Genomic DNA, 24518 nt, shown 5'->3' on the forward strand with positions numbered 1-24518 from the left:
CAAAGTTGACGTAACAACCTGGAGTCACCATAAAAAATTTGCAAATTACTAACTCAGGGCAACCCCATGTCTAAGATGCTTTGGTGACTTTCCGAGGGTTCATAGCAGAGGAACTAAAAAAAATCCAGTCTCCATATTCCTACACCAGCAATTTTCCCCCAATATGTGCTAGCACCTTCACAATTAGCTGGTGGTGCTAAAAGGCAGTTCCAGTAATAACACAATGAACCGGCTTCTTCAGAATTCTGAGACTCCAGAATAAAGTACAATGACTTCTTAAAATAATTTAGTTTCATTGTTGACATGAGGATTTTTTTAGATCAGTCATTTAAAACAGACTATAAGGATCTGAAACAGAAGTCAAATAAATGGTCATCCTTTGCATATTTCTACTCCATAAAGATAGCACTTTAGGATAGACAGGCACCCCTTCTTCCCATGGCATGCTTTTTAGAAGGAAGATATTTTGATGTTCTTAAAATTTTCAGGCCACTATTTCTATTTCTGTAATGATAAAACTTGCTTTATTCAGAGCACATCTCTAGCAATTCAATTCTTTGGTTGCTGCCAGTTTTTTTTTTTTTTTTTTTTTTTTCAATCTGACAAAAAATTCCAGAGGTCACAGAAATTCAGGGCTGGTTCTAGAAGGAAGTATCATTAGTAATGACTAGTTTTTGGATTAGTAAGGGAGATTTCAAGATATAATGATAGATTCTGATAAACCAACTGAAAATCCTAGTAAATGGGGAATATGGATTGGTTTTTAAACTTAGAATGAATCTCTTCAAATGTAAATTAGCCAATAAGTCTTGCTTTGTCTACTCTCTCCTGCATTACTCTAGCACAGAATTCAGACAGGGTAATTGAATCTCCATACCTATCTCAGTAAGAGCATTCTTTTCAAATGGGGCTCAAGAAAGTAAGCAGATGAAGTGTACAACAATGTTCATTGCACTATTGTTTATAATATTAAAAAGCAGAAAAAACCCCATCTAAATGTTCATAAAGAGAATGGATACACTGATATATAATCATAAAATATAATATTATATAGTGGAGAAAATCAATAAGCATGCTATATTATGCATGTATATATTGGCATTGGTATAGAGTAAAAACTATGTTGAGCAAAACAATACAAATTATAGGACTCATGCAAAGTAACAGTAATAATATAAAGTTAAATAAGCAAAAATACCATATATTTTATGGGTAATACATGTGGGGTAAAAACATGTATGATAATGTAAAACACCAAATTCAGGATATTGATTTTCTCAGAGAAAGGAAAGTAAGGGATTGGAACTGGCAGGGGTACAAAAGGGTTTTTCATTCTATCTGCATTTTTTCTTACAAAATTTCTGAGGCTGAGTGATGGGTTCCCTAGTGTTTATTATTTTATGATGTTCTTTTTTTGTTTGAAACTTTCATTATTTTTTTTTTTAAAGGAAGCACGGAGCCAAGATTTCCAGAAAGCGATTTCCAATGCCAACTCTGCCCCTGCTCTGACATGTGGTCTTAGGTGAGTTGCTTAACCCTCTGTCCCTATTTTCTCATCTGAAAAATGAGGACAATAACCCTGCCATGCTTCATCAGCTTGAAGTGAAAAACAATTAATAAAAGTCTTGGCAGAAATGCCTACATTGTTGTATTCTGTGTCAACTATGAAAAACAGAGGAAGACATTAGTAGTTCTTAGGAAAGCATTCACAGTCTCAGATAGCAAGTCTACTTTCTCAGGCAAAAGTCAGAATTTATCCAAAGTAAGGTGTGTATAGGTACAAACAAATATCAGAATCACAAACCTTCACAAACCCTGTAAATGGTTTCCTACCACTCCCCAATGGCACAGAATAGCCAAATTCAGAGTCACTTTTTATACCAATTTTCTCCTTGTTTTGTTGGATGAGGTCTCTTTAATATGACATTGACCTTAATCAAGGGATGGGCTGCTGACCAGTGAATAGGAATAGGACCGTAAACTTAGCTGATTGATCTGTGACATTAATGAGGCCAAGGCAATAGCTTCATCACCTCATGATCATGTGACTTTATGTTGCCAGAGAGTGTTCCAAGATGAAACTGAAATTAAAGCTGAATTCCCAGCACCTGTTTCACCCATTTCACACTTCATAGCAGGCACAGAACTTACATGGGGTCAGTACATACCTTCACTCTGAAGTCAACTGATACAATCCCAACCCCTTTGGAGTCCGGACTAAGTTCAGGGATGGGGACTTAAAACTAAGCCAATCAGAACTTGACTGTGACCTCAACAATTATTTCAGGGGTATGCAGGTGATCTGTCCTGGCCAGCTGAGTGAAACTTGGGACTCAAATGTTGAAGAGCGAAGAAAAATCCTCTTTATCTCTGGTTGAGCATGTGGGTAATTGCCCATGCCTGCCATCCTTTAGTCATGAGATGACCCGAGGTAGGATAAAGTCAACACCAAGAGTGGCTGAGTGATGAAGTAGGCTCGGAAAGTGTCTTTTCGATACTGTGAAGCCATTCAAACAACCTTCCCTTGAAGGTTGCCTGCCTTATCATTGGAATTTTCAGTTTTGTAAATAAATGTTCTTGTTCAAGCCAGTTTGAGTCAGGGTTTCTGTAGTTTGCAATAAAAAACATGCTAAGGTAAAACATATGGTTATATAGGCATTTTTTTAAAAAAGATTTATTTATTTATATGAGACACAGAGAAAGAGATAGAGCAAGCATGAGCAGAGGGGAGGAGCAGACTCCCCCCTGAGTGGGGAGCCTGGGGCTTGATCCCAGGACCTTGGGATAATTGACCTGAGTGAAGGCAGATGCTTAACCGGCTGAACCACACAGGTGCCCCTATCTAGACATTTTTAACATTTGCCAGCCATATACAAATGTGTATTGTTGCTCTGGAGGTGAGAAAAAGGCAAGTAAGAATGTCTCTGGAAAGCAGCACACCGATCACTTCTACAGTGATAGTTTTAAGACGTGGCTCCACATTCTTTGACACTCCCTCTACTGAGAGATGGAGTCTATTTACTTTCCCCTGGAATGTGGGTGGGCTTGTGACTGTCTTGACTAACAGAATATGGCAGAAGTGATGTTACATCACTTTCGAGGTTAGGTCATAAATGACTATGCAGCTCTTGTCTGTTTCTCTTGGAACTTGGCTGTCTGTCTTCCCTTTTTTGAGATATTACCTATATGAACCCAAGCACTAAGCTGGGAGAAGTCCAACCACATGTTCAGGTACACCACTCAATGGTTTCAGCCAAGTCCAGCCCTGAGTCAGCGTGGCCCAGGTGCCAGAATGTGAGTGTAGAAGCTTGCAGAGGGCTCCAGTTCCTAGTCATTTAAGTAACCCCTCCCCACCAATCTTCATTCCAGGGGAGGTCCCAGATATCACAGAGTGGATATAAACCATCCCTACATGCTCTGCCTGAATACCTAACCCACAGAATCTGTGAGCACAAATAAGATGATTCTGATTTCACATCAGTAAATCTGGCATAATTTGTTACTTAGTAATAACCAGAACAACTACAAAGAAAAAAGAGAAACAAGTTAGAAAGGCCTGTACCTCTAAGTATGAAAAAATGAACATAATATAGAATACTTTCACAGTCCATCTTGGTTAGTACTATATTCTGTGATATCAAATCTTCTCTATAATTAATTCTGAAATAATTATAGTTAAATGTACTAGCAAACAAATGCAATTAAGTGAAAGCCATTGAGATGTCTTAAAATTGGAAATTATGTACTTTCAAATGCTGTAAAATCTTGAAAAATATAGAAAAAAATCCCCAGTGAAACTGGCTTTTTTAAATTGTATTTCCAACTTAACAATTTATGAAAAGGCAATATAAGAAATCAAATATCAAACTCCCCACCTGAACAGAGCTGAATAATATTTTTGACCTATACACTTTTATTGTTTCCTTTTAAATGAATTTCAAGGTTGCATCACCCATAGCAAATGAAAAGACAAACTTTAAACGTAATTGTTAAAATATATTAAAACCAATGTGCTAAAAATCCTTAGGAATTTCCATACTCACTAATATACACTGAAGGCCATGGGACCTGATGTGCAGGGAAGAGAGTAGAATTATAATATATTAATATTTTTTTCCTATTTTAATTTTCTTTAAGAGAACAGTCATGATTGATATCCAAATCTCAAACAATTTCAAGTCATATCAAAGGCTTGGGGCATGGTTTGTAGGGAGATGACTCTCAAAAACTTACTATCCTCACATACTTGAGATAGTTTTATGCACAGATAATAGGAAATTTGAGTCTGAAAAGGGGCTTGACACAGATTTACCAGCTAAGGTTTTTTTAAAAATTTTTTTTTTTTTTTTTTTTTTTTTTTTAAGGGAGATAGAGAGAATGTGAGCAGGGGAGGGTTAGAGAGAATCTTGGGCAGACTCCAAGCTCAGTGTGGAGCCTAACATGGGGCTCAATCTCATGACCCTCAAGATCATAACCTGAGAGGAAATCAAGAGTCAGAAGCCTAAGCAACTGAGCTACCCTGGCACCCCCTGCCCCCCAGCTCGGTCTTCTTGTGACCTCAGTTGTACTGCTTGGAATGCTCGTGCCTGTGTTAAGCAAGTGGCCTCGGTCCTTAGCACTCAAGGCAGGTGAGTGACTGCCTTTTTTTTTTCCCAAGGTAACCTCCAAGTCCCTGTATTTTACTCTGACAAGAAGAAGGGCAAGAAAAGTCCTGTTGAGAACACACATCACACACAGAAAGTCTGAAAACCAAAGCAAGAACAGATTTCTCGAAGCTCAGGAAAGAAAGGGAAGCAGCTTTTGAGGTTAATTCCAATGCCCCACCTCCCTGACCACGCACCAGAAGGGCTGCCAGTGAAATATGCCAAGGCCAAATGGCAGCATGGAGACACAGATCTATAACAAGGCCATGTCTAAGAAAGAGCAGTCCAGCACTTCCATGCTCCCCTCCACTTTCTGATCACATGGGAGGGGCTGACCATCACATTGCAGGAATCACAGCCAAAACAAAGCAGGGAGACAGACAAGAAGACAGGAGTTTTTCCCAATAGCCAAGGTCTTGGCATGGCTTCTTTAGGCTCCTGGAGGCAAGGAAGAATGAGATCTTGAATATTTCATACTCTATGGAATAAAATAAAGAACTCTTGTGGTTTCAAGAAAGGTATAGATGAGGTAAAGGAGAGGAAGTTGATTACAGATATAAAGCTGCTTTAGGAGGCTCCAAAATAAAAGGGGAAGAGGTAATAAGAATAAAAGTTCTACATTTTATTTTATTCATATAGTCCCTTTTTTGACATGAAGTGAGCTCTAGTTTTATAACCTCGGATTCTAATATACTTATTGATAGCAACAAAATAGATTAACTTACGATGTTGCCAGACTTCTCTTTCTGACCCATCTGATACAGATAATTTTATCCCCGAGTCTTGAGTTTCACTCCCTTACCTGATGTCAAAGATGAGTTCTGCTTTATCTGCAGTTTAGTTTTGCTGAATTGGAAACATGAAGAAATAAAGGTGGGGAAACTATAAACCAGAATAAAACAAAAGACCTTGCACTTGTGGTTCAGAAAAGGAGAATAGTAGGTAGTGAATGTCTGACAGAGTGGCATGATCAGGAGAGTGAATTAGAGAGTTGGAAAAAAAGGATTTAAAAAGTTAAATCACAAGTTGCTAGTTGTCTCCTCTTTGATATTTAATTCAAAGTTGGAACTAATTTTTATTTACCTTTAATTGTTGGGCTCTTTATTGGATTTAACTGGAGTCATAGGAAACTTGTATTAATGTAGGTGATATGTATTTCCAAAAGGGAAGGTGAGCCCTAAGATTTTTTTTTTAAGATTTTATTTATTTATTTGACAGAGAAAGAAAGAGATCACAAGGAGGCAGAGAGACAGGCAGAGAGAGAGGGGAAGCCGACTGCCTGCTGAGCAGAGAGCCTGCTGCAGCACTCGATCCCAGGACCCTGAGACCACGACCTGAGCTGAAGGCAGAGGCTTAACCCACGGAGCCACCCAGATTTTTAGTATCTACCCTACTTCTCACTGTGGGGCCAATGAACTCACCCTAGAGGTGATGATTTCCAAGATTTCATCTCTATCAGAGTATTCCACAAAGAAATATACACTTTTTATTTATTTATATTTTTTTAAAAATATTTTATTTATTTATTTGTCAGAGAGAGAGAGAGCAAGAGCAGGAACACAAACAGGGAGCAGGTGAGAGAGAAGCAGGCTTCCTACAAGCAGGGTGTCTAATGCGGGGCTTGATCCCAGCATCCTAAGATCACCACCTCAGCTGAAGGCAGACAGTTAACAACTGAGCTGGCCAAGAGCCCCAGCTTTTTAAACAGATTATCAGATAAGCAGTGATTATGCGAAAACAATTCATTAAAGTTAGTATAGATAGTTATTTGAAGGGATACAGATGAGACAGAAGAAAAGAGTGTATTGAGCTTTACGATCAATTTTAACTGGATCAATAAGTTGACTTGTTTGTACACAGGAGAAATAGAAGTCTCTTGAGAAACTCAGAGTGCACACTGTCGTGATCTTGTCCATCACTCTCACATTCCTAAGTGCAATGTGACATCTTCTCAGTCCAGAAACTGACACTGGGAAAATTAACTTCCTTTCTCTGGTGAGATAATGGCAGACTGTGCTTTGAAGTACTGGCATATACGTATTAGTTATTCTCATTTAGTCGATAATGAAATGGAGGCATTCAAAATATCAAGTGATTCACTTAAGTGAGCTTTCAGTTGAATTCATATCTTTTGATTTTGTGCCATTTTATGCAGACTTATCAGCCTGGCTTAGTGGGAGTCTAGCCAATCTTTGACGAGTGGTAGAATCTGTAATGCAAGACCTAGTCTACTTTGTCTACATATAGAAGAGGTCCCGTGAGAAGGAAAGAATGCAGAAAAATGTAAGGATGACTAAAAGGCCAATCAATCTTAGACTTTTCCTATGTAAATTAGAGCAGGATAAGGCTAATGGGGGGGGGGGAATGCATCTAATCTGTGAGGATCCTGAAGTAACACAGAAGATGTAGAAGTCAATACTGAGGGAGGTGGCCATTTGCATGGACATATGTGATGGTGTGTGTCTGTCTTTGTCACCTGTGGTGTTGCTTGTATTTGTTGTAGAAGTTACTGGACACTAGCAGTCTATGCCTGTGGTTTCACCTGCACATGAAAAATTAAAACTGAATACTTTCTTGCATCACTTTTCCTTTCAAAAAGTCATGGGAGTGCTTCTAGAGACAGATCAGGGAAAAGAATTTCTCTTAAAGTTTTATCAACATCAGAGAGCATTAAAAGCTTGAAGGTGAAAGTACATCAGAGTTTCTTCTGCAATGAGTGGAAAATAAGTTTATACGTATTAGCATGTAGAAATTATAAAGAGAAAATAAAGGTGCTACTGGAAATATTCAAATGTTTTTAAATCTGCGATTTTAAATTAAGATCAGAAGCCCTTAAGTGGGGGGTCAGGAAACATGCAACTTAGTCTTTGCTCTCCCATTCACGAAGTTTGTATTGGTTAAACTATGTTCCGAGGAGCATTTATTCGGCAAGATGCTCATGTATTTATATATATGTGTGTGTGTGTATGTATGTATGTATATATATATATATATATATATATATATATATGGCAATAAAATGCTATTTCAACAAAACTAAATAGCTTTAAACACTGTAGAACTGGCAAGTTATGACTCGCAGCCTAAACCCAATCAGTTAGGTGTTTTTGTAAATACAATTCTATTAAAATTTAGCCATGTTCATTAATTCACACCTTGTCTATGGGTTAATTTGTACTACAATGGCAGCATCCAGTTGATTGATTTTAACAGACATCCTTATTTTTTTAATAATTTTTTTTGATTTTTTTATAAACATATAATGCATTATTAGCCCTAGGGGTAGAGGTCTTTAACAAACATCCTTTGACCCTCAAAGCCTGAATTCTTTACTCTCTGCTCCTTTACATAACAACTTGGTTGGCCAGGCTATAAGCCTTTTCAAAACTTTCAAAGTGAATTCCAAAACTATTTGACTATAGAATCCTACTATTGCCCAGTAATTACCAGCAGAAAGAGTATTTCTTGGAATAGTCTAGATTATTTACAAGATCCCAATTAGTCTCTGATTCTTTAAAACATTCAATAGACCTCATCTATTTCATTCATTCATTCATTCAACAAATATTTTTGGAGGCTAAGCTCTGGGCTAGATACTGTTTTTGGTAGTTGGGATATAGTCAAAATATAGACAAGGAGATGGAGCTTACATTCTGAGGAGACAGAGCCAAACCCGGTAAACGACGTACTGTACACTAGGTGGTGGTAGATGCTATGGAGAAGGGGACCAGGGCACGGGAGACTGAAATTTTAATGATGGCAGTCAAGGAAGGCCTCACTAGGAAAGTGACATTTGAAAAATAAATAAATAAATAAATAAATAAATAAATAAATAAATAAATAAGAAAGAAAGAAAGAAAGTGACATTTGGGGAAAGACTTAAAAGAGATGAGTGAAGGAGCCATATAAGGGGAAAGCATTTGAAGCAGAGAAAATGTCTAAGAAACAGCAAGAGGTCAGTGTGGGGCAGAGTGGAGCAAGCGAGGGAGAGAGAGGTAGGAGAGGAGAGTCAAAGGGCAGATTTGTTGCCAGGTTACAGGGAACCTTTGAGACCATTGAAAGAACTCAGGTTTTTCATTTACCAAAGAAATAAGCCCTATTGGAAGAGTTTGAGAAGATACATGGTTTTATTTCTCTATTTATTTATTTATTTTTTAAAGATTTTATTTATTTATTCAGGAGCAAAAGAGAGAGAGAGAGAGGAAGAGAGAGATGCAACCTCCCGACTAAGGCAGGGAGCCCGATGCGGGACTTGATCCCAGGATCTCAGGATCATGACCTAAGCCGAAAGCAGACACTTAACCATCTGAGCTCCCCAGGTGCCCCCTGCTTTCCTTTTTAAAAGATCACTTCAGCTGCAGTGATAAATACTCAATGAGGCTGAGAGAGGAACCAAAGAGACCCGAAGGACATTATTGCCATAATCTCTAAGTGAGAATAACAAGGACTTGCATAGAGTGGTAGCAAGACAGGTGGCGGGAACTGGTGGCACATTGTTGGGAAATAGAACCAGTGAAATTTTCTGATAGACTAAAAGTGGGGTGTAAGGAAAAGAGAAGGGTCAAGGATGACTTTTTTTTTTTTTTTTGTCAATGCAACATTAAAAGCTAGAACTGATTAAAAACTAAGGTGGTGATGATTGTAGGAAAGGTACATTTTTAAGGGCATATCGGGAGTAGAGTTTGAGGTGGTGAGCAGGATATACGAGACCCAGGAAGAGAAAGGGGCTAGTGATGTAGGTACGGAGGTCAGTAATGAATAGATGGTATTTAAAGCAAAGAGACTATTCAACAAGGGCAAAGTAGACATCCATAGACTAAATCCTGGGACATTCCAACATTTGGAGGTCAAAAAGATAATGAAAAATCAGTAATGGAGGTTGAAAAGTAGCAGCCAGAGAGTAGAGGCAATCACAGAAAAGTGTGGTGGCCTGGAAGTGAGTGATGAAAGAGAAAAACTAACAATGTCAAACCTATTACTAGATTAAACAGGAGGAGGACAGAGAATTGAACATTGGCTTTAACAATATAAAACCCCTGACAAAACCAGTGTTAGTAAAGTTATGTAGAATAAAGGCTGACTGGAAAAAAAATGATGGGTAGAGAAAAATTGGAGACAGCTAGTCATTTTTTAATTTCACTGTTATCTGTTCTTTCTGGAACATTTCCACCCTTAAGGTGGTCCTGCATTATAAAATAATTTCTCCTATACTGCCAATACCTTTTACTCATCTTTAATGTCAATGCAATGCCAAACATATGGGTAATATGTGAAAAATCTCCTCAGCCATCTGAATGTTTGCAAATACACATATGTTTGAACGAAATTAAGTGAAATATTTGGATGAGTATTTGGATTTCTCATTTGAATATCTGGCCATGTACATGGTATCAAAGTTGGATGTCTGTAAAACAGAAATGATAAGTAGTAATTTAATTATGCAGTAATTTATAGCTCCTGTTGGGAAAACACTCACATGTTAACTTATGAATCTTATATCTTCTTTTACCTTTATGTTTGTTGAGGATGCCAACAATCTATAATATTCAGATTATTCCTTGTACTTGAGAAACTTAGACACATTAATTAGCTTAGCATAATAAATCAAGGTAATCTCACATTGCCCAGAATCATGATTACAGCTGAGGTGCTTTATTTACACATTTCACTTAGGTCAATAAATGTTTGTTAAACAACACTAAATAAAAGATACAACATTTCAATATTCTGGGAATTTCACTTTGTTTTACACTCAAGTCTGGAGTATAAATGAAACACAAAACATACAATTTGATAGCTAATCTATAACATTTTACAAGTCTAACCTTTTCAAATCTTACTGTACAGTAGAATCATCTGGAATGCTTGCTAAAACACAAAGAGCTAACCCCACATCCAAATACGGATTGAAATTATTTGAAATTATTGAAATTATTTGAAATTATTCTTGCGTGGGTAAAAGGTAAGAAGAGGTGCTGAGTGGCAGAGGGGCAGACGGTGCTGGTCACCTGCTGATTTGTTCTCATATCTATCTGTACTTTTTTCCCTTTGGCTTTTTATCACAGGCAACCTTGTTCCCCAGGCTGCTTGCTGCCCACTGACTCATAATTAAGTTTGGACCATGAGGATTAAGAGGGAGATTAAAGGAAGGAGGGAGACAGAAACCAGCTGATTTCTCCCCTGATCTCTTGGCTTCCTAAGAGGGCATCCGTGGCTTCTGCACAGCTCCAGTTCCCAGGGACAACAGCTCTGTCCATGGTCCCAGGTTCTACCAGACAGCCTCCACCCAAAAGCAAAGATAGAGCTGGGTGGCTCTAGTTTTTGTGCCCTGGTGACACTACATCTGACTTAAGTCCCTTTAACACCTGGGCTGGTAGCAGCTTCCTGCTATTGCTAAATTCGGAGTGGCTATGTTGATCCCTGGTTAATTTCTCCTCCCACCCCCTTTTCTTTTTAAATGTCAATCATCAGTGCTCTGTAGCAAATTCCTCAAATGTGTTTTCCTGACAGGGCTAGGACTGATATGGCTACTAAGGATTTGGTATTTTTTGTTGTTGTTTTACCGAAGTATAGCCTAGGCTAGCATAACATGTCTAATTCTGACACCCTTCTCTATCTGACTGGGTGTGATGGTTAATCTCTTCTTGCATTTCCTGATCTTATCTTTTAAAGTTTATGGACAGTAAAAAGGAAGCAGACAGAAAAGATATATTGGGAGGAGGGAGAAAGGTGATGGGGGATGGGTCTTACAGTATTTTTTTTATCACCCATAGCTGAAGCTTAAGTTGACAGAATGAAACAGTAGCCTCTGGTGTCACTGTTCTGTAAATGTTGAGAGGCTGTCCTAATGTTCAGAAATAGTGTATAAATAAATATATATATATGTAATATTAATATCATATATAAATGTGAATCATTCAGAAGAGATCTAGTATTGCTATATGTGGGGAAAAAGTTAAAAATTTAGAAATTTATTTTTTAAAATTATTTATTTGGGGGGGGTCAGAAAGAGAGAGAGAGAGAATCCTAGGGAGCCTCCCCACTGAGCATGGAGCCCAATGAAGGGCTCAATCCCAGGACCTTGAGATCATGACCTGAGGTGAAATCAAGAGTCAGCCACTTAATCGGATAAGCCACCCAGGTGCCTCAGAAATTTACTTTAAAACCTGGGAAATATTTAACCTGTGTCAGAAAGTCCCTTTGCCAAATGAAAACAAATAAACAACAACAACAACAAAACTCCAAAAAACGAAAAGCCAACTCAGATTATTGGAAGCCATTTAGTGGGGTGTGTGAGTGAGTGCAACAGTGTGTCTACGTGTCTGTGTGTGTGTGCAACTCCATGTGTGTGCATGTGTTTGCTAATGTCTTTTGAGATACGTGCCTTACCTCATTGCCCATTTTATAAGTTCAGGTTATTTCCCGAGGCTGCTGATGTCTGGCCAGCCAGGCTCAGGATGGGTGGCAGTTTAAGGATACAGGGCTCTGAAAAGCAGGGTCCAGAAACACCCAGCACTTGTTCTGAGAAACTGAAGACAGCATGTCTACACTTATGCAGCAGTAAGCCATGTTGCAAGTGTCAAAACATGTGGGCTCCAATTTTAAGTAAATAAACAGTAAGTGGGTTGATATTCAGATGCACCTTATTTTGTTTATGGAGCATTGCCCATCGATGTGGCACATATCACTGATGCTGTCAGTATTGATTACATCACATATTTTCTGGTCTGCAACCAGAGCTCATAATATCACTACTAGCTAAAGGAAATATCCATTTAATTAGCCTTAATTTTCATTAATAAACAGAGCAAATGTGGTGCAATTCTTCTCTCTGCTATATGCTCAATATTCCAAGGACTGATTTATATGCTGCTCTTCAGTGGTTTTATCCATTTGTAACACAAGTTACCTGTTAGCATGTGAGCCAGCCACTAATCTCCCACACTCTATGGTATTGAACCATATGGAAAGTCCAACAGTGTGATCAGCTAAAGAAGTTTGCCAAGACCTAGTTCTGATTTCTTCCAGAGCATGGTATGTGTTGAAAATACTATAGCTAGTTGTCTGTTTCTTAGCAATAGTCAGATGTGTAACCATTTGTAAGTTTAATTTACATAATGATACCTTGGCAACTCTGCTTGTTTTGTTTCTCTCTTTTTAAAATTTCTTAGAGAAACAAAATCCAATAATTTTACTCAGGAAACTATTACTATATACTTGTTCTAGAAAAAATTATAGATTTATTAGAGAGTTCTGTCCTATGTTTGAAAACTTGGTGAATTTTCAATGGCTATAGGGCAATAATTTTAAAGGACAAAGAATTAGATATGAAGGGTGAGTAGATTCATTTTATGACTTAATAAAATCCGATTTTGGATATTCAACATTGTATTCATAGTTAAGTTTTTCTTTTTCATCTACTTTTGGGAAATCTTCTCATATGAATGTTTTCTTGTCCTGATGGAGTCCTGCTACTTTTATATTTCACATTATTTTGAATTTTAGTATTATAATGTTCTTTCTAATTTTATCCTTCACTGAACCAACTTTGCTCTCTTGGTCTATTTTCTAAATGAGAGGTAAGATAAATAAAAACACTAAAAAATGGAAAGTGTTAACTGAAAATATAAGCTCAAAGGACACAAAAATATTTTGATTTAGATAAATTGCACCCTGTTAACTAAATCTTAGCTCAGCAAAACTAAACATCAGAGTGTTTGACACTCATGCACAGCTTTTACAAATTATAGTTAAAGATGTTTTAATTATTATGTTAAAAGAATTTGACAGGATTCAGGGAAAACCATGATGGATCTGATTTTTAAAGTGAATATAGTGGTTGTGAAGAAACTCTTCAAGGCAATTTCCTCTGATGCTACCTAAGGACCAAGAAGACCGGACAGACAGTGGTAGACCAGCAGGCCTAAAGTACACTGGCCTCTTTCCAAACCTTATGTACTCAGAACACCAATCTTAAAAGAATTATCTGTGACCTGGTATTGGATTTCTTCATGTGTCACAGGGGCTTCAGGCAGGCAAGGCAGATTTCTTTTTCTAAAAGCCAGAATTCTCCTTCTTTCCTCTTAAGTATAGTTCTATCTCTGTATCATATGGGAGGCATAGTCCTCTGCTCTCTCTTGGGGCCCCTTCTGGGCTTTCTGACTAATTCTAGGGGCCCTATCATTGTGCCCACCTGTAGAAGCCCCAGGTAGGGTGCAGAGCAGATTCTTAGCCCCTCGCCACTGTCCTGCAATTTCTATATGTCTTTAAAATTTTCATCTCTCTTGGAAAATGAAACTAAAGAGAAACAAAAGAGAAAAACCCTCTTCTTTGATTTTACTATTTTCAGCCTATCTTTTCATTCCTTGCAGTCACTGTAAACTTTCCTGGAAGGGTGGCTTTTTCTCTGGTTGTCTTCTTGTACAACAGGAGTTGTCTTTTTAAATGCCTCCGATGTGGTTCCAGTCCATGTTTTTATGTAAATAACTCCATGGAATGTCATCAATGCTCATAACCACCAAATTACAACAACTTCTCCTGAATCCCTTTTTCTTCATCGCATTTGTAAATTCTTGTTTACTTTGTCCTGGCTGAAATCCTTCTCATTTAACTACAGCAATGTTTGATGACCCCCAATCTCTAACAATTCCTCCATTTTTTGTGGGTTCTTTAATCTTTCTTTCCTTGTACTTATGGATAGTCTCCTATCATGTATGTTTTCTCATATCAGCTGAAACAGATTTATTCATTCAATCCCAATATCACAAAAGTAAAGGGCATCCCTCAAGGTAAAACAAAAATTTGGGGGGAAGAAAGGGAAATTTTTTACTTCAAAAACATGTAGAGTTCAAGTATTTAATTCATAAACAATAAAAAAAAAACAGGGTTAGTAAGTTAATGAAGAATACATCTAAAACGGATTATTAAGTGAAAGTCATGTTTTTAGAGGATTAATTTATTCTTTTAACACTGACGCAAATTATCTCTTAATTTCACTTGCGAAAGAAACAATAGATTATACAGATTATGGGGATGAGCCAACATGGTAATTTTTCCTCCTTTACAAATAGTTTAAACCTCTATTCACACTGTTAATAAAGCTTTATAGTTTCTTTCTTGAATGGAGTGTAACTCGAATGAGGCTTTGGGTTATAATATTTATGCATGAGGTATAACCCTACATATGTCAGTATAATTACATAGGTCAGGTTTGGAAGTTTGTTATGGAAAACAACCAAAGTAAAGTCAAAAAATTCTGTGCCAAGTCTATAACAGTGTTATCTCAAAAATATGTTGACATAAGAGGAAATAAAGTATCAGGAAAAACTGTGTTAAGACAACGGTCCAACTAATGAAATACAATTGGTCCGATGCAAAAGTCTACTATGTTTTCAAGGATGAAATATATTTACAAGTAATAAACACATTTAGTTAAATTTAATTAGCAGAATATTATATGAGGTTTAATGTTTTTAAGTTTTTTAAGCTTTTGTTCCTATGAAGACTTGAACGTAGGGATTTTTTAAAAATTTCATATCTCAGGCAATAACTAATGACATATATATTTCAACAATGACTTACACATATTTCTTTTTAAGGTGAAATAATTGTTTTTTATATAGTACTGAAGTCCTTCACAGACTTTGCCAACAATCTACCTTTAAATATAATATATAATTTGAATTTTTTAAAAAAATTTTTAAAAGATTTTATTTATTTATTTGACAGATAGAGATCACAAGTAGGCAGAGAGGCAGACAGAGAGAGAGAGAGAGAGAGAGAGAGAGGAGAAAGCAGGCTCCCTGCTGAGCAGAGAGCCAGATGTGGGGCTTGACCCCAGGACCCTGGGATCATGACTGGAGCTGAAGGCACAGGCTTTAACTCCCTGAGCCACCCAGGCACCCCAAAATATAATATATAATTTGAAGAACGATGGCCTACCATCGGTTTGAAAAAACCAGTATGGATTAGAAATCATGTGGAAGGTTTATTAAAACACAGATTACAGGGCAAACTCAATAGATCTGCAGAGACTTGAGAGTCTGCATTGCTAACAGGTTCCCAGGTGATGCTGATTCTGCTGGGCCCATGACCATACTTTGAAAGGACTGGTAGAAACCAAGTTGTTTATAAGAATTCTGAGAATTACTCCCATCCAAATTTTAGGTCACTTGTAAAAAAATTACCTACCCACATCCAAGTTAAAATAAACCCTTTTTCATTAGTTACTAATACCGATTATGTTTATATTATTTATATTATGTTATGTTTATATTATTGTTTATATTTATATTATTTATAAATAATTTTGTTTATTATAATTATGTTTATATTATTAATTTTTATGTTTATATTATTAATGTTTATATTTTATGTTTATATTATTAATTTTTCAAGAAATTAAATTTAGAATTCACAAGTATGCTGGCTACCAAAAAGTCTCCCTGCACTTAATTTCATTTTGGCATAAAAATAATATTTCATGTGAAATAAAATAATATAAAAACCCTGAAAGTGAATTTTTCTAACTGCCAGGTGAATTTTTCTAACTATCCACACTTGAGCTTGCATATACCATTGTAATATTCTGATGCAAGATTCACTGGCTTATGAAAAGTCCTAAATGCTCTTCCACTGAAGGTATTTCAGAATAAGTATGAGACTACAGATCAGTGAACAAATTGCCTTGTAGGCTTTTATTATAGCCTTTCATTAAAAATATTAAAATATTTCCTCCTTTATTAAAACTCAGTTTCTTCTTATTATAGATGTCTCAATATTTCAATATATTTATACTACTTATTGATGAACTCCAAACACATTTCTTTTTTTTTTCTAAGATTTTATTTATTTATTTGACAGAAAGAGAGATCGCAAGTAGGCAGAGAGACAGGCAGAGAGAGAGGGGTAAGCAGGCCCCCTGCTGAGCAGAGAGCCTGATGCAGGGCTCGATCCCAGGACCCTAAGATCATGACCTGAGCAGAAGGCAGAGGCTTAACCCACTGAGTCACCCAGGCATTCCCAAACACATTTCTGATTCTCTGGTTTCAAAATGCTCAAATGCTATGTGCTTAATTTTGTGGGGAAAAAGAAGTGAACAATGACAAAAAAAAAAAAAAAAATTCCAAAAGATACATTTCTATAGTCATGGATGCCTCAACAGTTTCACATAAATATCACAACAAATATATTCAATCAATTAATTCCTTTGTCCATATTACTTTTTATTACCTGTATAAACTTGTATTCTACCTGATTTTCTCCTTGTATATGTGTGATCTGATACAGATTATAAATCAGAAAGCTAAATACTTATTAAAGGCTCTTACATGGTTAAGAATTACATAAAATTTTTATTGGACTCAACTGAGATTTCCAATTATAAGTTTCTTATTTTTAGATTTTTGGTATTTTCCAGTGGCACTAAAATTAATGTCCTAGCATAAGCAGCAGGACATCGAGAGCACAATCAAGGCAGGAAGGCAGGTGTCAGCCCTGCCACCTCGGCAATCAGTCTCCTTGGTTCAGATAATCTCAGAGTTGCTCTCCCATCCTTACCCCATGCGTCTTTCTCCCATTGACCTCTATGTCTGGCCTGAGACTTTATAATCAAGAAATTATTATTGACACTTTCTGAGGCTGGCATACTTACAATCAGGTGGCATCTTTTCCATAAATGCTGTGTAATATTCTTTTAGAAGTTCAAAATTTTCTTGATTAATACTTTCCTGCAAAGAGACATCTCCAAACCTAAAAATAGGAAAAAAAAAATAAACAAACAGAAAACAGTTACAGGTTATAAAGAAGCTCCTGGAACTAACACTTTTCACCCCTCCTTTTTAAGTAGGTGGCAAGAGTTTCCTAAGGAGTTTTTTTTTTTTTTTTTTTTTTTTTTTTTCTTTTAAAGGAGTCTTTTTAAAGCTACATTGCACAATGGTTATTTAAACACATTCTAGTCTCCACTGGCCCTGATTCCACCAATCCCCTTTCACACACCAAACTATTTTTGCAATCATCTGATAGGAAGTCAAATGAAAACCCAAATCTATAACACCAGCTCCTGTGTTTGTGCGTGGTTGATATGTAGTTAATGTTAGTTTGCCGACCTCTGCAGGGTGGTATTTCTACAGTGCCAAAAACCCTGCCTCTTCTTTTTCAACCCTCGAATCTTCCTCCTCACCCATGACAGCTTGAGGAGGGGTCTAGAACACCAAAAGCAGACACCTGGCTGGACACAGTCTTGTATACACTGTAGGCTGCTGCAGGCACATATAGACCTCTACAATCTCTGGAGAGTGGTTTACAACTGTCAACACTTCTTCTTCTATTGTTTGTTTGTTTGTTTGTTTAAGAGACAGAGGGAAAGGGAAGGGAGAGAGAGACACACACACACAGAGGGGGCAGAGAGAGAAGGAGAAAAAGAATCTCAAGCAGGCTCCACATCCAGCATGGAGCCCAGTGCAGGATTTGATCTCATGCCCTTGAGGGTCATGACCTGAGCTGAAATCAAGAGTCAGATGTTTAATTGACTGTGCCACCCAGGCACCCCACAACATTTATTTTCTGTCCACACCATGAAGGCAGACAGCCTCTGTAGTGGTGCTCTTCTGTCTCTTTACCACAAAACTCTCTACCTGTATATCACTGACCTTGTGTTTTTTTTAAGCACGTCCCAGATTTAAATTCATGGTCAAGTTGTCCCTCTATAAAAGCATCATATGTAAATGGCTTCCAATATATATCTCCATCCAAATCTGCATTTTTAGATATCAGTTGAAAGCTTCAGTGTGAATTATCCCAACCCCTTCAAATGCAACATAAGCCCAAACTGAAACCACCTCCTCCTTTTGTTTAAAATTAAACATGTCTCCAATACTCTGCCATTAACTCAGGTTAAAATCTAGGCACTCTTTTGGATTTCTTCTATTTTCACCACTCCATCCACTATTCATTGATCTTTTCACATGTCTGGCAGACTTTCTTTTTCTTTAACACTGTCATTATATAGTAGGCGTTTAATTACATCCACTCCAGACTGGGTATAGAGCCTCCCCAAAACTCCAGCACTAAGCCTTCAGTCTCCTTCCCTTCCAGTCTATCCTCTACACCATGGCCATTCATTAATTCAAATCATTTATTCATTCAACAAATACTTATTTAACATTGACTATGTGGCAGGAGCTACACGTGTAATAAATGAAATGTTGGAGAAGTGAATCTAATACCGGTTCTTCACATCAGCTTACTAAACTTCACTGCTTCTTCTCTCTCTCTGTAATGACAGCCTAACCTCCTTAGTTTCACATCTAACTTCTCCACAAAGGCTTCCAAACCCTTGTGGGAATGGAATTACCCCCTTCTCCCTCAAGCAGCAACATACTGATGCCTTTGCGACTTTCCACATGCTATTCTCCCTCTCACTAGAATGTCTTATCTTCCTTGTCTGCTTGATCATTTCATCCTTCAGGCTTTATGAGAGGCTCAGGTACTCCATGAAACCTCCCTGATGAATTCCTCTCCCATCTGTGAATCACACTCTTTCCTCCCTTATTCCTGCCCCTTCCACATCTTTGCTTATTGCATGAGTCAAACTGTCACATATTACTTGTTGATCTGGCTTCCTTATGGGATAGTAAGATTTTTTAGGACAGGGATCATGCCCATTTGTCTTGTTACATTTGCATGTTCCCTGTGTCCCACAGCTTGGCACAGTAGAGCCTGGTGCAAGGTCAATGTTTAATATCTATACTGTTAAACTTGGAGAATAGGAATATAGACCCAGGAAAATCTATAGGCGAGTTTCTCTGAACTCTGGAATACACTTCTAACTTTTTCAGACATTATAAAACAAATGGTATTTTAAAAATATCGTTCTTGCTGGAGTGATATCATCATTATGGACTTAATGTTTATGTCCTCCCCCCAAAATCACATTTTGAAGCCTCAACTTCCAGTGGCTGTGTTTGGAGATAAAGCCTCTAAGGAAGTAATTAAAGGTCATGAGAGTGGGGCCTTAATCCAATAGGATTAGTGTGTCCTTGTAAAAAGAGACACCGGTGAGCTCACTCTCTCTGTGTACACAAAATAGAGGGTCAAGCGAGCACACAGAGAATAAGTCAAAGAGCGCTCTCACCAGAAACAAACTGGCTAGAACATTGACCTTGGAATTCTCAGCCTCTGGTACTATGAGATACACATTTCTGTTGTTTAACCCCCCCATTCTGAGGTATTTTGTTAGGTTATAATCCAGAATAATCAGTATTTACTTAATTAAGAATGAATATACATAACATTCATTTTGGCAATAGGTAAATATGTAGTAAAATATTACACCGGGATTACATAGCATACCTAATTTATAGATGTTGCCTGGTAAAGCTCAAAATGAAGAATCAGAGAAATAAGGTTCAGAGAACAGAGAGGAAGTGATCTATTCAGATCAGTAGTTAGTTGATGTCAGAGTGCCAGCCTTCTTGCTTCTCTTTGAGTTTTTCTCTACTTTGCCATTTTTGTCTCTGCTTCAAGTTTTAAATGTCTTTACAGCTTCCAGATATGAAAAAAAAGTGTATATATGTGTGTGTGTGTACACACACACAGACACACATGTATAAAATATGCAAGAGAGATAAGAGAGAAGAAAGGGAAGGGACCTTTTATTTTTTATATTTATTTATTTATTCATTCATTTTTTTTTTTAATTGAGAGAAAGTGAGAGAGGGGATAGGTAGGGGCAGAAGGAGAGGGAGAGAGAGGATCTTAAGCAGACTCCAAGCTCAGCATGGAGCCTGACGCAGGGCTCAGTGTCATGACCCTGAAAATCAAGACCTGAGCCCAAATCAAGAGCCAGACACCTAAGAGCCACCCAGGTGGCCCATGAGAGGGGAGTTTTTAAAACAAAGTGACTAACAACTAAAATAGCCGCAATGACATAAATTATGCAAATTAACCTAATGTAGAAGGCTTGAAAATACAATGGTAACTACAATGCTAGCTTTTCCTTGAAAATCCTGTAAATGGGGATTTTCACATATCTCTAAAGACCACACTCACAGGCCTTAATTTACTAAGTCAAACCCAAAACATTCTCTAATCTAGTATATCAAAGAAGAGACAACTGATTGAAAGTACTGTGCTGGGTTTTCTTTTTTCCTCCAAATTGTATAACTTATGTTCATAAATATCACTTATCTCAACCATCGGACTTGCTGTAAGGCACATATACACAGATTACTGGACTATATCTTCCTTTAGGGACTGATGTGGAAAAGTGCTCAATTATCAAAGTAAACTTCTTGTACCACACAGTGAATAAAATTATATTCTGATTTACACATATTATAAGAGATTAATGCTTTTACACAATTTGAAATTAAACTTGAAATACAAAGCTGCCACCTAATTTTATAACTGACAAGTGAGAACTATGAAAATGTATGCTGTACAGGAAATACCTTTTGGATAAGAGGGACAGAAAGAAAAATCACTGGGCGAGAATAGATAAAAACAGGCACCTTGACCGTCACTGAAATTCAGGAGGACTAGAAAAGTAGTGGCATTTTTAATTTCGTAAAAGACATCAATACAGGTTTAACACATACTTACCAAGTCATGGCAAAGAATATGCTAGGTGCTTTTAAACTGATACCTATGGGGGAAGGACACATTTGGAGAGTAAATTATGTACAAGAAGCATTTTAAATATGGAAGACTATCAAACTCTCCAAAAGTTCTGCCCATCAGAGAACTTTTCCAGCCAGGCCCCACAGCAGGATGGCAACTTCTTTCTCCAGAATCTTTTAAAAATGTATTCTAGGAACTTTAAGTCGTAACCACACTTCCGATAATCTCTATGTGTGAACCATGTAATAAGATACAAAAAAGTGTTTTTGACAGTAACTCACAGGACTGTGTACAATCATCTGTTGTTAGACTAAGCAAGTTATTACGAAAAGATGTGCTAACCTCCCCCAATAACAGCTATTTTAGTAAACAAAACAAAAGGGAAAAATGGACAGTGTTTTAGGTCCAGAAAAGTTTGACCCAGTTGGCTGAGTCTCTACAATGTTGAAATACATATGAATGTAAGCCATGTTAAAATTGGATACACATGCAGTGTTTGGAACCATGAAGAAAGTTTATATCCATGTAAATAATTTGGCATTGGCATTCAATATTTTCCTCATTCCTTTGCCATGTTTAAATTTGGTGTGGGCCAGGAATCTGAAATATGAATATTTCTCTTTGCCATCTCAAAGGACTTGCTACGATACAAAGGCAATATGTGCCCAAGAGTTCCATGTGGGTGGGAGTTGCTCAAAAAACCCTCAACCGAAAACAACAGAAGTCCCAGCTTTCTACCTGAAGCTTACCTCTCTGCCAGAGTTTGTTGTTCGTTGATTCCAACATTAAAAAGTACTGGATACACATGGAGCAATTGTCCCTCTTTAATCTGTAAAGGCAGTGCCTCAAACATCCGCGCGGGAAGCTTCACCTCCACCACGTAATGTTCACTGTGGACAGCGGAGGACAAAGAGAAGAATCCTTGCTTATTTCACTCACTGCTATGTTAGAGTCATTGGAAAGAAACAAGGAGTTGGAATGTAGAGCTGATTTAGGTTTGGGGCCGCTATCTGCTTATTTTCTGGCATTAATTCATTCGGCAATCATTTTGTTCACTTCACTATTAAATTACTTGGCATAAAGAACTATTTACAGTTTAAAAAAAAAACTCTCCATTTCTCTGAGTTCCTTTAGGAAAGGAAAAATGTTTAGTTCGTTTGTATACCAGGGTTATGTGCCTAAGAGACTCAATATTTATTTTCTTGATTTAATTATTTTTAAAACCCAGTCAATCTCAAGAATAAAAAAAGTAATTTAATGATGGATTTTTCAATATAGGGAAGCTAATAAACCAAATAATTTAAGATATTTTTGAGGATGGCCTGATTGTTCCTGTTATTGATGAACCTCCCTGTTTGTGATGGCTTGATGGAAATGAAATGATTTCATTACATAAGATGTAACCTTTAGGGGTTTCTGATCATTTTTGCAACATGAGCATATCACAGGAATGTTTCTTCCCCCCCCCACTGGAAATTTCCATTGAAAATTACCCCTAATGTTCAGTGCTGAAAATTTAAATTAGGATTCACAGAACATGGTCAGCAAGAAGAATTGCTTGTATATTTTTAAACTTGACATCACTCAATGCAGTGTGAACTGAGTATTGAGATGTTGAAGAGTTTTGCTCAGAATTTATGAAAATCCATGTGTTTTTGGAGTTATCTATAGTGCTGAAATTGTAATACATGTATTGGGAAAAGAAGCACTCAACAATTCGTGAGTCTCTTTGTGGAAATATTTTTAGTTGTCTAGTATAACCATCCTGAGACAAAACTACTCCAGATGATGGACTCAGACTTATTTCTTACCTGAGCTTGGAACGAGAGAACCAGGAAATACCATGAATCCAGCAAGCAGGGATGTTATTATTAGCACTACCCTCAGATGAATGGACACATTATTTTTCTTTTTAAAATTGCTCTCAGTGCCCTTTAAAAAAGCCCAGCTAACAGAGTGCTGATGTTTATTTATTTCAAGTCTTTCAAGAATCTGAGAATAATTAATGAGTCCGTCCATGTGTAAAGGTTGCGCTGAAGGTGAAACATTATATAATGTTTTATGATAACTTTTTGTCAGTTTTATTAAAATAGAACCGGCATGAACTCATGCATTTTAAGTGTCTAATTCAGAGTTTTAGCAAATTTATAGAGTTGTGAAATCCTGACTATAATCCAGGTTCAGAATACTTCCGTCACTTTACAAACAATCTCTCATGCCTGTTTGCTCTCACACCCCAATCCCACTGCCAGCCCCGGGAAACCCCTAATCTATTTTCTATCTCTGCAGATTTTACTTTTTTACCTATTTCATATAAACAGAATCATATAATATGTAGTCTTCTGTATCTAGCATTTTTCATTTAGCATGACGTCTCTGAAGTTATTGTGTTGTAGGCTGTATCAGTAGTTTATTCCTTTTTATCCCTATTTATAGCATTCTATTGTATAGATTAACCACGTTTTTGCCGATGTATTCACAAGCTGATGGCTACCTGGGATACTTTGCAATTTGGACTGTTATGAATAATGCCATCAACATTCAAGCATTAGTTTCTCTGTGGACATATGGTTTCGTTTTCTCTTCGGTACGTACCTAAGAGTCATATAGTAATTTTAGGTTTAACTTTTTAAGAAACGGCCAAACTGATTCCAGAGTGGCAGCACCACTCTACGTGCCCACCAGCAATGTATGAAGGTTCTAGGTTTTCCACATCCTCGCAAACACTTTTTATTGTCTGACTTTTTGATTGTGATGATTTCCACTGTGAGCGAAGTGGTATTGAATTGTGGTTTTAATTTGCATTCTCCTAATGACTAATGATGTTGACCATGTTTCCATGTGTGTATAGCCATTCATATATCTTATCTGGCAAAACATCTATTCAAATCCTTTGCCTACTTTTTTTAATAGTTTTTTTTTTTTTTAAGATTTTATTTATTTACTTGACAGACAGAGATCACAAGTAGGCAGAGAGGCAGGCAGAGAGAGAGGGGAAGGGAAGCAGGCTCCCTGCCGAGCAGACAGCCTGATGCAGGGCTGGATCCCAGGACCTGGGATCATGACCTGAGCTGAAGGCAGAGGATTAACCCACTGAGACACCATGCTCCCCCTGGATGCAAGTCTTTTATCAGATATATGATTTGCCTATATTTTCCCAATTATGTGGCTTGTTTTTTCGTTTACTTAGTGATATAATGATATTTTTGCTTCTTAATAGTTTGTAATTTCGATTAAATCCTACCTATCAAATTG

At 37.2% G+C, this 24518-nt stretch overlaps 1 protein-coding gene across 7 annotated transcripts in view; it reads right to left on the minus strand.

The window, feature by feature from the left end:
* Positions 1–24518, minus strand: part of INPP4B (inositol polyphosphate-4-phosphatase type II B) — an 822310-nt gene that overhangs the window by 54896 nt on the left and 742896 nt on the right. For all 7 annotated transcript variants that reach the window (XM_059378706.1, XM_059378698.1, XM_059378688.1 and 4 more), the window contains 2 exons: positions 22013–22153; positions 17296–17393 (listed from right to left, as the gene is read on the minus strand). In XM_059378706.1, coding sequence (XP_059234689.1) covers positions 17296–17393; positions 22013–22153 — 239 coding nt within the window. The remainder of the gene's footprint in view (positions 1–17295; positions 17394–22012; positions 22154–24518) is intronic.

Source organism: Mustela nigripes, chromosome 1, assembly GCF_022355385.1.
Source record: "Mustela nigripes isolate SB6536 chromosome 1, MUSNIG.SB6536, whole genome shotgun sequence".
Lineage (NCBI taxonomy): Eukaryota > Metazoa > Chordata > Mammalia > Carnivora > Mustelidae > Mustela > Mustela nigripes.